At 39.4% G+C, this 12,576-nt stretch overlaps 1 protein-coding gene across 2 annotated transcripts in view; it reads right to left on the bottom strand.

Annotated features, from left to right (window-relative positions):
• LOC142651982 (ATP-dependent translocase ABCB1-like) overlaps positions 1–12,576 on the bottom strand; it is a 61,386-nt gene that overhangs the window by 36,101 nt on the left and 12,709 nt on the right. For both annotated transcript variants that reach the window (XM_075827305.1, XM_075827306.1), the window contains exons 8-12: positions 12,086–12,325; positions 8,940–9,089; positions 5,341–5,445; positions 3,271–3,348; positions 95–178 (exon numbers count right to left, since the gene is read on the bottom strand). In XM_075827305.1, coding sequence (XP_075683420.1) covers positions 95–178; positions 3,271–3,348; positions 5,341–5,445; positions 8,940–9,089; positions 12,086–12,325 — 657 coding nt within the window. The remainder of the gene's footprint in view (positions 1–94; positions 179–3,270; positions 3,349–5,340; positions 5,446–8,939; positions 9,090–12,085; positions 12,326–12,576) is intronic.

The raw sequence follows: 12,576 nt of genomic DNA, 5'->3' as shown, positions 1-12,576 counted from the left end.
CTGCCATACAGGATTTCAGTGCAATTGTAGGGGGTTTTATTTCTCTGCAACAGTTCTGGTGTTGATACCTACCTCTAAATTTATTAATACTCACCCCTTTAATCTGAGAAGTATCCATGGCAAGTCTTGTAAGAAGGACTCCCACAGCATTTTTATGATCATCAAAATAGGCCATATCCTATTAGTAGGATTTGAAAAGAATATTATATTATTAGATGACTAATAAATAGGATAGCTTTAGATAAAATAGGTAGAATTATATAGGATGGAGACGTTAACAGAGTAATTTCCTGAACTAGGAGTGCAGAAGAGGCCTACAAGAAGAACCCAAGAAGAGTAAAGCTGGAAGTGAAACTTTGGGGGTGGATGCTTCTACTGGATTTCCAGCTTCCGCCTGTAGTGTCACTTTAATGTGCCAGTTCTATTAGCCTGCACAGAATGTGTTTTGGGGCAACTCATCCTATTATAACTGGGGACAGAAAATTTCACCCATAGTCAGCCATTACAATGACTATGGCTCTCCAAGTCACAGACTCTTCATTACTCTCCCCTCTCTAACCCCTCTATTCTGTCCATGTTTGTATCTCAATATTTATACATCAGCGTCTGCCTTCTTGGGTGAATACAATAGTGGATAGCACTCCCAGACGCCCCTTAGGAACATCCCTAAAAGCAGATCAAAGCAAGAATGTATAAAAGCAAAAACAGGAATAAGCCCCCTAACTTGTCGATCATAAACTGAACAGTGGTGATACAAACCACAGCATAACCACTTTTACTTGAGCAGCAATCAAGGGATGGATAGAAAAACAGTAAAGAAAACTCTATTGCCACACATAACAACTTTGTTACAATTGAAAGTATACATCATCCTATGGGTCAGCAAATTCTGATTCCGAAGACACACTGCAGTAAAAAAAAAAACACCTCTCTCTAAGCTTAACTCTTGCAATACCCATAACTTTTTCCTTAATGGTAATAATTGAAAATTACCATTTGATGAATGAGAGATGCAATCTTTAAGTTTTCTAGCATTACTTAACCATTTCTGTTCATAAATTATAGATAGTGGTATCATATATTAGATCTTCTGAACCCACATAGTAGAGAACAGGAAGCCACCACTTTGTTTTTCCCCACAAAAAGTAACAACGCTCCTGTGTCTCAGTGAGTCTCTGGCTGCTATAGCTACTGTAGCTACACCTATATCTATAGGAAGTATTGAAGGAATAACTGGAAAAAAATATTTAAATGCATGAAGGATATCATTATCCAATCCTGGAAATAGGAAACAACTTCTGAGCCACAATAGTGCCACATCCAGAATAGCTTAACACTATGAAACCAAATTATCACAATTACAAGGGTAGAAGCTCACCTGCAGACATGCCCACTCACTGGGCTTCTGAAATACCCTTCAGAAAATGAAATATACCATTATGTTTCATTATTCTTTAATGAGTTTTTAAAAAAATGTATAGAAGTTACAACTAGACCCGTCTGTGTGGACCAGAAATACAAAGACAAAAATATACTTTACACAATGAACATTCATTACATCTCCAGCGAACCCTGGTACCAACAGTATTTCATGAGGGTTACAGTAAGTCTTAAAGGGGTTGTCTGAGCATTGGGTAGTTTTTCATACTGATGACCTATCCACAGGATAGGTCATCAGTATATGATCAGTGGGTGTCCAACACCAGAACCCCACAATGGTCAGCTGTTCCCGCTGCCTCCAGCAATGCAAGTTATTCAGTAGTCGGAGCCGGAAGCAGAAGGCTCCAACCACTGTATAGCGAATAGGAGCAGAGTTGCAGTAACACAACACGGATGCTATACAGTGTATGGAGCCATCTGCTTCTGGCACCAAACACTGCACAACTCCTGGTGCCGGAGCTGATTGGTGCGGGGTCTGGGTGTTGGACCCCCACTGATCATATATTGATGACTTATTCTGTAGATAGGTCATCAGTATGATAAACCGCCCCATCCCCAGACAACCCTATTAGAGTACCTATTGCCTGTAGAATGACCTAGAGTAGAGATCTGCTGCACTTATCCTCAAAATAGTCGTCTATGATAATAATCAGTGGGCTGGGGATGTTGGCACAAAATATCCATATAAACAAAAACAGTCAGAACTAGTATAAGCAATAAGTATAGAGAAAGCATAAGAAAGAGAGAAAAAGAGTGAAAGATAAATAAAGAAAAGGATAGAGGAGAGGAAGAAAAATAAAGGATGGGGGAAATTGGGCAGGGGCGAATTCGGGGACTCCAACCCTGTGTCAGCATCCTCCCCTGAGGCAAATAAAGTCTGGAATTCAGATAAATTCTTAAAAAGCAACCACGGTTGCCATACTTTTGGAATATGCCATTATGTAATGTATGGAGAATTTAAAAAAAAATTAAGGGTTAGTCAAAGCAGAACCTGAACCATTAAATGCATTTGTCAACTGCTACCACTTTATTAATGTCTTTAAAATTAAATAAAATTTGTGTATTTTTCCTTATTTATGGATTATGTCCAATATGGTAGTCTGAGCTATACTTTTATTCTTTATGCCACTTTTGTATGTTACATCTTATACTGTGGAATCTAGCAAGACTTCTATCAGTTGTAAGTAATATGTTAGAGACCACCTATCACACAGGTGTATGAAAGATAGACCACATTGGTGTACACCACCTAGATAATTGTATGAAGTTAAAGGGAAGGAGAAGAGGGAAGTGTGTGATCTATTTAATATATAACTTTTAATAGTATCATTAAAATAAAGAAATTGAGATAAAATTTCCAATGGTGCAATTGGGTTTGTGCGAGTGACCCACAAACTCACATACCCTAGGGCCATATAGACAGTATAACAATTTGTCACTGTGAAAAACCACAATTGATTGTGTGCTGTCCTGCGGTTTGCAAGCAGCACAATGTGAATAGACTCCAGCCAATTAATCTCCCAATTAATCTCCCCCCCCCCCCACCACCACCATGGTTCCTTTAAGCTGTGGTCTACCTTGCCTCTTTGGAGAAAGAAAAACACGGAAAGTAAAATATTTCAGATAAAAATAAATCACCAATAACCAAGTACAGTTCTGTTCACACTAGTATCATTCTAATATTCTAGCTAACAAAAGTACTGTAAACCCTGATGGAATGGCAAAAACGCCAATGTGGACAAAGAGCCAAAGTAGCACCATATCAGCATCCAGATTATACTATAGTAACAGGAAGGATCATAGAGTACAAAGAAATGTTCATTTGTTTACCTGTCGGAGCAACGCTTTAAATGACAGAGATCTGAGCCTCATTGTTAGATTTTCCCCAGACTTTCCAAACATTAAACCCTGAAAAAATACAATGAATGGAAAAAAAGTGTGTTACTGTAATTCTGTCCTTGTACTTCAATTAACCCAGAATCATACTGTGTGGCTGTTTTCCAAGAAAATGTGTGATCTTGGAATAATTTTGTGGAAATCTGTGTTTTCGGGGGAAATATTACAGATAGGTGAAAATTCACACAATTTGCAAAACATCCCATGTTATTAAAGAAAACCTGCTTGATATATTAAACAAGTCATTTTTCTATCATGAGACAGACTATGTAAATGCTGATGATGATTTAGGTAGGTTGACGATGTCTGATAGCAATTGAATACCTAAAAAATATGAAATGTTTGTTGAATATTTTCCCTGTAATGGGAGAAAGACAAAATATTTCCTATGTGAGAAGTTTTCCTTCTTTTACTTGCTTTGATATGGATTCAAGATCTTTTTTTTTCCTAGAGACGTTTATCTATCTCCCCCTTCCTTACCCCTGTTACACTTGGACTATGAGAATAATAATATAATAATTTGGGAAAAGGGGCAGCACAGGCTACTTTGTCGGGATGAGTGGGAGTAGGAATCTCCATCTAGGGTACATTCACAGGCAGTGGCTATGTTGCACTTTTGCCAGATATTACAGTATATTAAATAAGATGTTTTATATAAAATTTATATATAAAATTGGGAGGAAATGTTGCATTCCCTATTTGTAGAGTTTTTCAGGTTTTTTTTTTGTTTTCTATTGTTGTTCTCCATTAACTATTAAAGAAAAAGTACAACTGCAATGAAAACCAAAATTACAACTTTTGCATTTTTTTTTAATTACGATATCACAATGAGATTTTCTATGGACATAGGAAAATGTTCCTTTGGAAAATTGCAACCACGATCATAGCAAAAAACTGGACAGTCTACAAAACTACCACCAGTCTGAAATGTACCTCTGCTGCAATTCACTTCGAACCCACCCCTCTGATTAAGCCACGCCTCTTTTGACCAAAACATAGAGAAAACCACAGTTTCCATAGCAGAATTCTTGACTACTGTTTCAGAAACTTGCGGAAGCCACTGAAGTTTGACAAACAAACAGGTGTTTGGTTTTGTTTTAATTTTAGGTTAATTTTAGGTTTACTGCTAAATGATTTCCTAAAGCGAGAAAATTTTGCCACAACGAGTAATGGTAATAATATAACAAGGTCAATATAACTGGCCCTGATACATCTACAAATTGCTCTGATTCTAACTTTTTCAATGGAGGCTTCCTTTTATATCATTTTTACAGTCATATGTTGGGCGGTTTTCAGTATTATCTGTTTTATATTGCACTATTAGACTAAGGTAAACCATTATTTACCAGTTATATGTCTTTCTTTAATCTTTGTAAATGCAAGACTAGTCTATACAATGAACATACCGGATGAGAAGCTTGATTTCATCATGGATATAAAAGCTTACATTATGGTTTCCTTCGTTTTCAAGCAAGAATTGTATTGAACTACACAATTCTTGCCAACCGAAGTGAGAGAACTGCCAACAGAGGCTCTAAAAGTAACCCTGAATGGTTGTCTAAACATTGCCTTAGGCCTGTTGTATTAGGGCAAGTTCTGAGTTACCCATTGAAGTCTATGGCCCCATATTGTATCTCTATATGCCTCCGATTTCATACAGAGGCCTATGGAGGTTTCTCTCACAGATTCATAGCAATACTTGTATTTATATTGTTAATATTTTTTACTGATATCCTTGGCAGATAGCATAAATATTTATACATATTATGGTGCCCTTTATTTCATAAAATACATATACAGATGTAGCCGAGTTTATCTTGACTCTGATAACTTGCTGCAGCGTGATATCACACAACAACAGCCATTGAAAAGTCATTGAAAAAGTCAAGCTAAAGTTTCTTTCCACTGTGTATGTAATGCGTTAAGAGTCAAGATAAAGATGGCTACATCCGTATATTTAATTATTATTATTATTATTATTATTATTATATAAATATGTCTTACCATGATCAAATACCCTGTACAATTGATTAGTCCCAGGACTACCATTATTAATGCTATTAAATCAGTCTTCTGTGTTCTTTTAACGATGTCTTGTTCATTAAATGCCTGTGAAATCGAAATCAAGAACACTTCTATTACATTATAGCAGAATGCATGGTCTGTTCACAATGGACAACCCCAATTATTAACCCCTTAAAGAGGCTCTGTCACCAGATTTTGCAACCCCTATCTGCTATTGCAGCAGATAGGCGAGGCAATGTAGATTACAGTAACGTTTTTATTTTTAAAAAACGAGCATTTTTGGCCAAGTTATGACCATTTTTGTAGTTATGCAAATGAGGCTTGCAAAAGTCCAAGTGGGTGTGTTTAAAAGTAAAAGTCCAAGTGGGCGTGTATTATGTGCGTACATCGGGGCGTTTTTAATACTTTTACTAGCTGGGTGTTCTGATGAGAAGTATCATCCACTTCTCTTCAGAACGCCCAGCTTCTGCCAGATCACGCTGTGACGTCACTCACAGGTCCTGCATCGTGTCAGATGAGCGAGGACACATCGGCACCAGAGGCTACAGTTGATTCTGCAGCAGCATCAGCGTTTGCAGGTAAGTAGCTACATCGACTTACCTGCTAACGCCGATGCTGCTGCAGAATCAACTGAAGCCTCTGGTGCCGATGTGTCCTCGCTCGTCTGACACGATGCAGGACCTGTGAGTGACGTCACAGCGTGATCTGGCAGAAGCTGGGCGTTCTGAAGAGAAGTGGATGATACTTCTCGTCAGAGCGCCCAGCTAGTAAAAGTATTAAAAACGCCCCGATGTACGCACATAATACACGCCCACTTGGACTTTTACTTTTAAACACACCCACTTGGACTTTTGCAAGCCTCATTTGCATAACTACAAAAATGGTCATAACTTGGCCAAAAATGCTCGTTTTTAAAAAATAAAAACGTTACTGTAATCTACATTGCAGCGCCTATCTGCTGCAATAGCAGATAGGGGTTGCAAAATCTGGTGACAGAGCCTCTTTAAATGGACACTAAGTTTTAAACAACTTATGCTACTCTAATAGTATACTCACAGAACCAAGCAAATATAGCGGCTTTGGCAGGACAAAAGTTTAGTCAGTTATTATGTAGTCAAAAAAAGTAACCACAGAAAAAAGCAGCTGATTAAAAAAATGACACAGTAAAACGTAACCGTTGATTAATATATTGGGATAAAAAAGGAAAATGATTATCCCTCCAAACAATGATGCAAAAATAATAATAAGGGTGAGGGGAGTTTTTTTTGTTCACTGAGTTGAGAGAACAAGAAAAACCACAGACCCTGGTATACCCTGTCGGTCACCCTTCCTATTCGGTGTAATAAAAATTGGCAGGTTCATCTGGGAACAAAACTAGTAGTCAAAAAGAAATAGTCAAAAAACAAGATCAATACTTGTAAGATATAATGCAACAAAGATGGATGCAAAAAGTCCTACTGGTTCAAGATTATCAGCAATGTACAACAGCAAATAAAACCAATGTGTCATGTGGGTTGAGGAGTTCACTCTTATGCCTGCGGTCGCTGACCACCGGCATCGCCTACCTACTGGCAGCCGCGACCACAGGACACATAGAGCTTGCCGGCGTCTCCCTCTTTGGACACACCGGCACACGCGATTGCATCTCTCCACTGTTTCCCCTAGTAAAATTGTCCATGCCCAATCCCAACTTACCCTGGACTTTGAAAAGGACTCTGCCCACTTCCTCTTGAGCGTTGTTGTGTCTACCCATGTTTGTTTTGCATATGGTTCATTATTTGTAACCTGTATCCTGTTTTCTCCTATCCTGTTACCCTTATCTAGTAATTGTGTTTAGTTCCAGTGCGAAGTCTAGTGTCGGAGTAGAGTTCACCATCTGTGCCCGGTGCCCATGCCGGCCCGAGGGTCCAGACAACTACACTACATCTGAGTCAAGTGTCTGCCGAGTCAAGTGTCTGCCGAGTCAAGTGTCTGCCGAGTCAGGTGTCTGCCGAGTCAGGTGTCTGCCGAGTCTTCTATCCAGGTTCTCTTGTCATAAAGACTATCATTGACTCTTGTTTGGCCAGCTGATTCTCCGCTACGCTGGAGCGGCCCAGTGGGTCCACATACCCCACAGTCGTGACAGTCACAACCCAGGTTACCATATGTAGTACAGAGAAGGAGATGATAACCCCATCAATTCACAGGGAAGCTCTCCAGGCTAGTTCAGTTCTGTAATCCATCATTGCAGACCATGATGATAGTACATGTTTTAGGCCTACCACATGCACTATCATCATGCTGTTTCCATAACTCCCATAGAACTGAATAGTAGTTAAGGAAACAGCCTAGCTCGCATACTGCATTGCTTTCGTAACTGCCATTCACTACTATTAGAATTGCGGAAACAGTGTAGCTCAGCGCGTTACGCTGTTTCCATATCTCTAGACAATGTCCCGACCACGTAATCAGTAAGTGACCAGGAGTCAGCGTGAGCACAAAAAGCTAGAAAGGGGTTTAGAGGACCTGGTTCTAGACATTGGTGCGGGTCCCAGAGGTGGGACCTGTATCTATCGCACATTTATGACATATCCTGTGGATATGTCATAAATGTCCCTCGTGGGAAAACCACTTTAATAAAAAAAAATTATATGTACCCCAAAATTGTGACATTGAAAAATACAGCTCATCCGGTAAAAAACACATCACAAAAATAGTCTTTCAATAAAAAGAGGGGGACGACGACTCTTGTCTGCAACTCCTTACATGAAAAGTCTAAATGAAGAATGACAATGAAAGCAAATGTTCTATACAAACAACACCCGTCATATAATGTTCTCTGTAAAACACTGGAGAATGTGGGATTTATCAATGGGCTCAACTGGTCAGAGCATGTAGGTGGTAGAGTGGCATAGTATTTATGTAATGGCAAATTATTTACTGGGGAATGAATATGATTAAGAAGGCAAAACGGATATGATCAAAGATGTAGTTATGAGCTGGTGGTGCTTGTACCCAGGTGCTAGATGCCAGGGGGGCCATCAACAAGAGAGCATGCCTTGGCCAGGGTATTTAGATACAGGGCTATGGCAGCAAACTCAATATTTGCCCAATGCAAAGGAAAACCTAACTACATATCTAGAAAATGTCATGTGTAAATAAGGACAACACATTACAGACATCATATAATTATGGTACAGAAATAAGAATTTGTTTATCTGCAGAGAGTCAGGTATTTTTTGTTCATCTCTAAAAATGCAATCATCCATATAAAATATTTTTTGCAGAAATCTGTTGCAATCTGAACCTTACAGTATGAATAGTTAGTTGCAGCAGATTGAACCTAATAATAGAGAATGCGTTTGGTATTTTTGATCTTTAAACCTGCTTATCTTTACATTGTTTGCAGGAGTATTTCACAAAATGAGCGGTCATGCATTTGATATCACATTTTTATTTGGTGTCTATAGCCAGCTTCACACACTGTACTTTACAACACATACAGTAAATATCCAGTACCACAATGTAAACCATAAAACAAATGGCGGAAGTGCAATGAGTTCTACCAATTATGAGTGTCAGGGAGATTAGATACCTACACTAAGAAACTTTGAAAAGAAAATTGCAAATGTAGGATATATGCCCCCATTGATCACACCAGCCATCATTCCAATCACAATGTAGATCCACTCTGGTTTGTTTAGCATTAGAAGTCTTCTTAGAGGTGCAACAGAAATCCTCTCTTGCTCCTGCAAAGAAATTAGTAAAATAGGAAATGATTAAGACTATGTACACCTTTAAAAACTTTTTTTTTGTTTTTTTAAATAAAAAATGTCAGTAAGTGTGTTTTGATGCAACTTTCTACTTCGTTTTTATTAAAAAATATTTTGACTTTTTGAGATACAGCTGTTTTGTATCCTGTATACAGAGCAGCTGTATCTTGCGGCACAGACACCCACATGCCGGTGGCATCGCTAGCACAGAGGGGGCCCCGGTGCTAGCGACGGCCACATTCAATTGTATCTGCGTCCTCAGGACGCAGTTACAATTGAATACTATGGCGGAGCAGCTCCCTGTGGCTGTGTGTGCCACTATCTACAAGGGGCGCTGTATGACAATATATACAGGTGGGCGGTGTGGCACAATCTAAAAGGGGGGCTGTGTGGCATCATATACAAGGGAGGGCTGTGTGCAATATGTACAAGGGGGCTGTGTGTGGTGCTATCTACAAGACAGGGTTGTGTCTGGAGCTATCTACAGGGGGCTGTGTGTGGCGCTATCTAAAGGGGGCTGTGTGTGGTGCTATCTACAAGACGGGGGCTGTGTCTGGAGCGATCTACAGGGGGCTGTGTGTGGCGCTATCTAAAGGGGGCTGTGTGTGGTGCTATCTACAAGACAGGGTTGTGTCTGGAGCTATCTACAGGGGGCTGTGTGTGGCGCTATCTAAAGGGGGCTGTGTGTGGTGCTATCTACAAGATGGGGGCTGTGTCTGGAGCGATCTACAGGGGGCTGTGTGTGGCGCTATCTAAAGGGGGCTGTGTGTGGTGCTATCTACAAGACGGGGGCTGTGTCTGGAGCGATCTACAGGGGGCTGTGTGTGGTGCTATCTACAAGACGGGGGCTGTGTTTGGAGCGATCTACAGGGGGCTGTGTGTGGCGCTATCTAAAGGGGGCTGTGTGTGGTGCTATCTACAAGACAGGGTTGTGTCTGGAGCTATCTACAGGGGGCTGTGTGTGGCGCTATCTAAAGGGGGATGTGTGTGGTGCTATCTACAAGATGGGGGCTGTGTCTGGAGCGATCTACAGGGGGCTGTGTGTGGCGCTATCTAAAGGGGGCTGTGTGTGGTGCTATCTACAAGACGGGGGCTGTGTCTGGAGCGATCTACAGGGGGCTGTGTGTGGTGCTATCTACAAGACGGGGGCTGTGTCTGGAGCGATCTACAGGGGGCTGTGTGTGGCGCTATCTAAAGGGGGCTGTGTGTGGTGCTATCTACAAGACGGTGGCTGTGTCTGGAGCGATCTACAGGGGGCTGTGTGTGGCGCTATCTACAGGGGGCTGTGTGTGGCGTTATCTACATGGGGGCTGTGTGTGGCACTATCTACAGGGAACTGTGTGGGACCTCTCTAATTTATTTTCTTTTAATTCATTGTTATGGTAACTCACTTATATAACTATATTGCTTGTCAAATTTACAAATGGTTTTATGCTCCATTTACATTAAAAAAAGTGAAAAAAATGTACACCTCATTAATCGGTAGAGAAAGCAAACATGTCGAGGGGGACGGACATGTCAGGAAAGAAGTTGGGGGGGGGGTGCCAATCCGAATCTTTGCCCCGGGTGCAGGAGAACTTAACTACACCTCTGCCTGAATCCGCGGCATTGACATGTTCAGTGACAGCGGGTCCTGTATGTTTCTGACACGCAGGATCCACCTGTAATCGATCACATCTAAGTTATGAACTTAGATGTGATCGGTAATAGCTCGATCCTGCGTGTCAGAAACATACAGGACCCGCTGTCACTGAATCCATCAGTCTCGCTGACCTGACTAATACAGGTTACAGCGCTAGATACAGCTGCTCTCTATACAGGACACAAAGCAGCTGTATCTGAAAAAGTAAAAATTATTTTTAATAAAAAGTATTTAGACAGTTGCACCAATCACACGGACTGACCTTTTTATTTAAAAAAATAAAAATAAAACATTTTCAAAGGTGCACCTAGCCTTTAAGACTTTTTTAGGACTTGCATTTCAATGCTGACAGTGAAAGTTTTGCTGGACACTGAAATATATAATAATACTAATAATAATGCCATGTATATATACATATATATATATATATATGTATATATATATATATGTATATATATATATATTATATATATATATATATATATACATATATATATGTATATATTTATATATATGATATTATTATTAGTATTATTATGCTATCATTACTACTAATATTATTGGTGGTAAAGACAACAACAGTATTCTTATTATCATCATCATCATTTTTATCATTAATAACACAATGAATGTGCGTTCTCTGAACGGCAGCAATCACAGTTAATATACTTTATTACCACTAGATGGCGTCATTTACTATGTGGTTACAGAAAATAATATAAAATTACATATTAAAGGTAACAACAAAAATGGAGTGAAGTACGACATATATATATATATATATATATATATATATATATATATATATATATATATAAAACATTTGAGCTTCTTTTATCGTTCTTCTAAGATGTACAATAAATTTGAAAAAAAATGCATCAAAGAGATGTGGCTAAACAACTTATGATGGTTGTCCTATTTATTTGTGGCTTTTTTTTGGTGCAAAATACTGTTGTACATAAACAAGATGATAAAGCATTTATTGTGTCTTGTATCTTGTGTTCTGCCAAATCTATATGGCTCATTCACATTTGCATCAGAGCCTCCATCACAAATTCCATCAGATTTGACAGGAGGAATAGAGCTGCATGGAGCATCATTCTTCCTGTCAGAGTTACGGAAACCGCAATGGAACCCCGACGAGCCCCATTGTAAGTCAATATGGCTAGTTGGGCGCAGCTGGTATTCGTCGTACGATCATTGTGGCTTCCATTATAAACAGAAACCACATCGCAGATGTGAACAGGAGCCATATGTGAACAGGAGCCATATGTAAAATGTGTAATATTCAGAACTCAATTTTAAGTATTGTATTCTTATGTCTTCCTACCTCATCTGTGCTTCCAGACTCTTTCTTACTAGTTTTTATTTCTGAAAGATCCATTTTACTTTCTCTTCTAATTGAACCTTTTCGGAAGCTACCCGTTTTGATGGGTGCCAGCATGTTCTCAACATCTTGTAAGGAAGGACGGATTTCTTCTTCATCTTGTTTTTCATCCATGTCACACAAGTCTCCAGAATTTTCACTGTCTGTACGTTCATTTTCTACATTGCTGTCTTTGCCTTGTTTCTAGAAAATGTGCCAACACAACTATTATCAGTTACAGGAGTTCATGTTCTAGTAAATAATACATATAAAAATAATAACTCTTGTGCTGCACACCGCCATCACTACTGACTGATATTATTACTACAGACAAATACACACATATGCCAGTTAAAAATATGTGGTGATCTCCGAACCCAGGAGTGTGACATAACAATATTTCAGACCAGAGCTGTCAATGACATTGAAGTCCCACCCACATTAAGCTGATAAGC

The sequence above is a fragment of the Rhinoderma darwinii genome, chromosome 5 (genome assembly GCF_050947455.1).
Source record: "Rhinoderma darwinii isolate aRhiDar2 chromosome 5, aRhiDar2.hap1, whole genome shotgun sequence".
In the NCBI taxonomy this organism is placed as follows: Eukaryota; Metazoa; Chordata; class Amphibia; order Anura; family Rhinodermatidae; genus Rhinoderma; species Rhinoderma darwinii.
The sequence above is the reverse complement of the archived record's forward strand: the minus strand, read 5'-3'. Positions and strand labels throughout refer to the sequence as shown.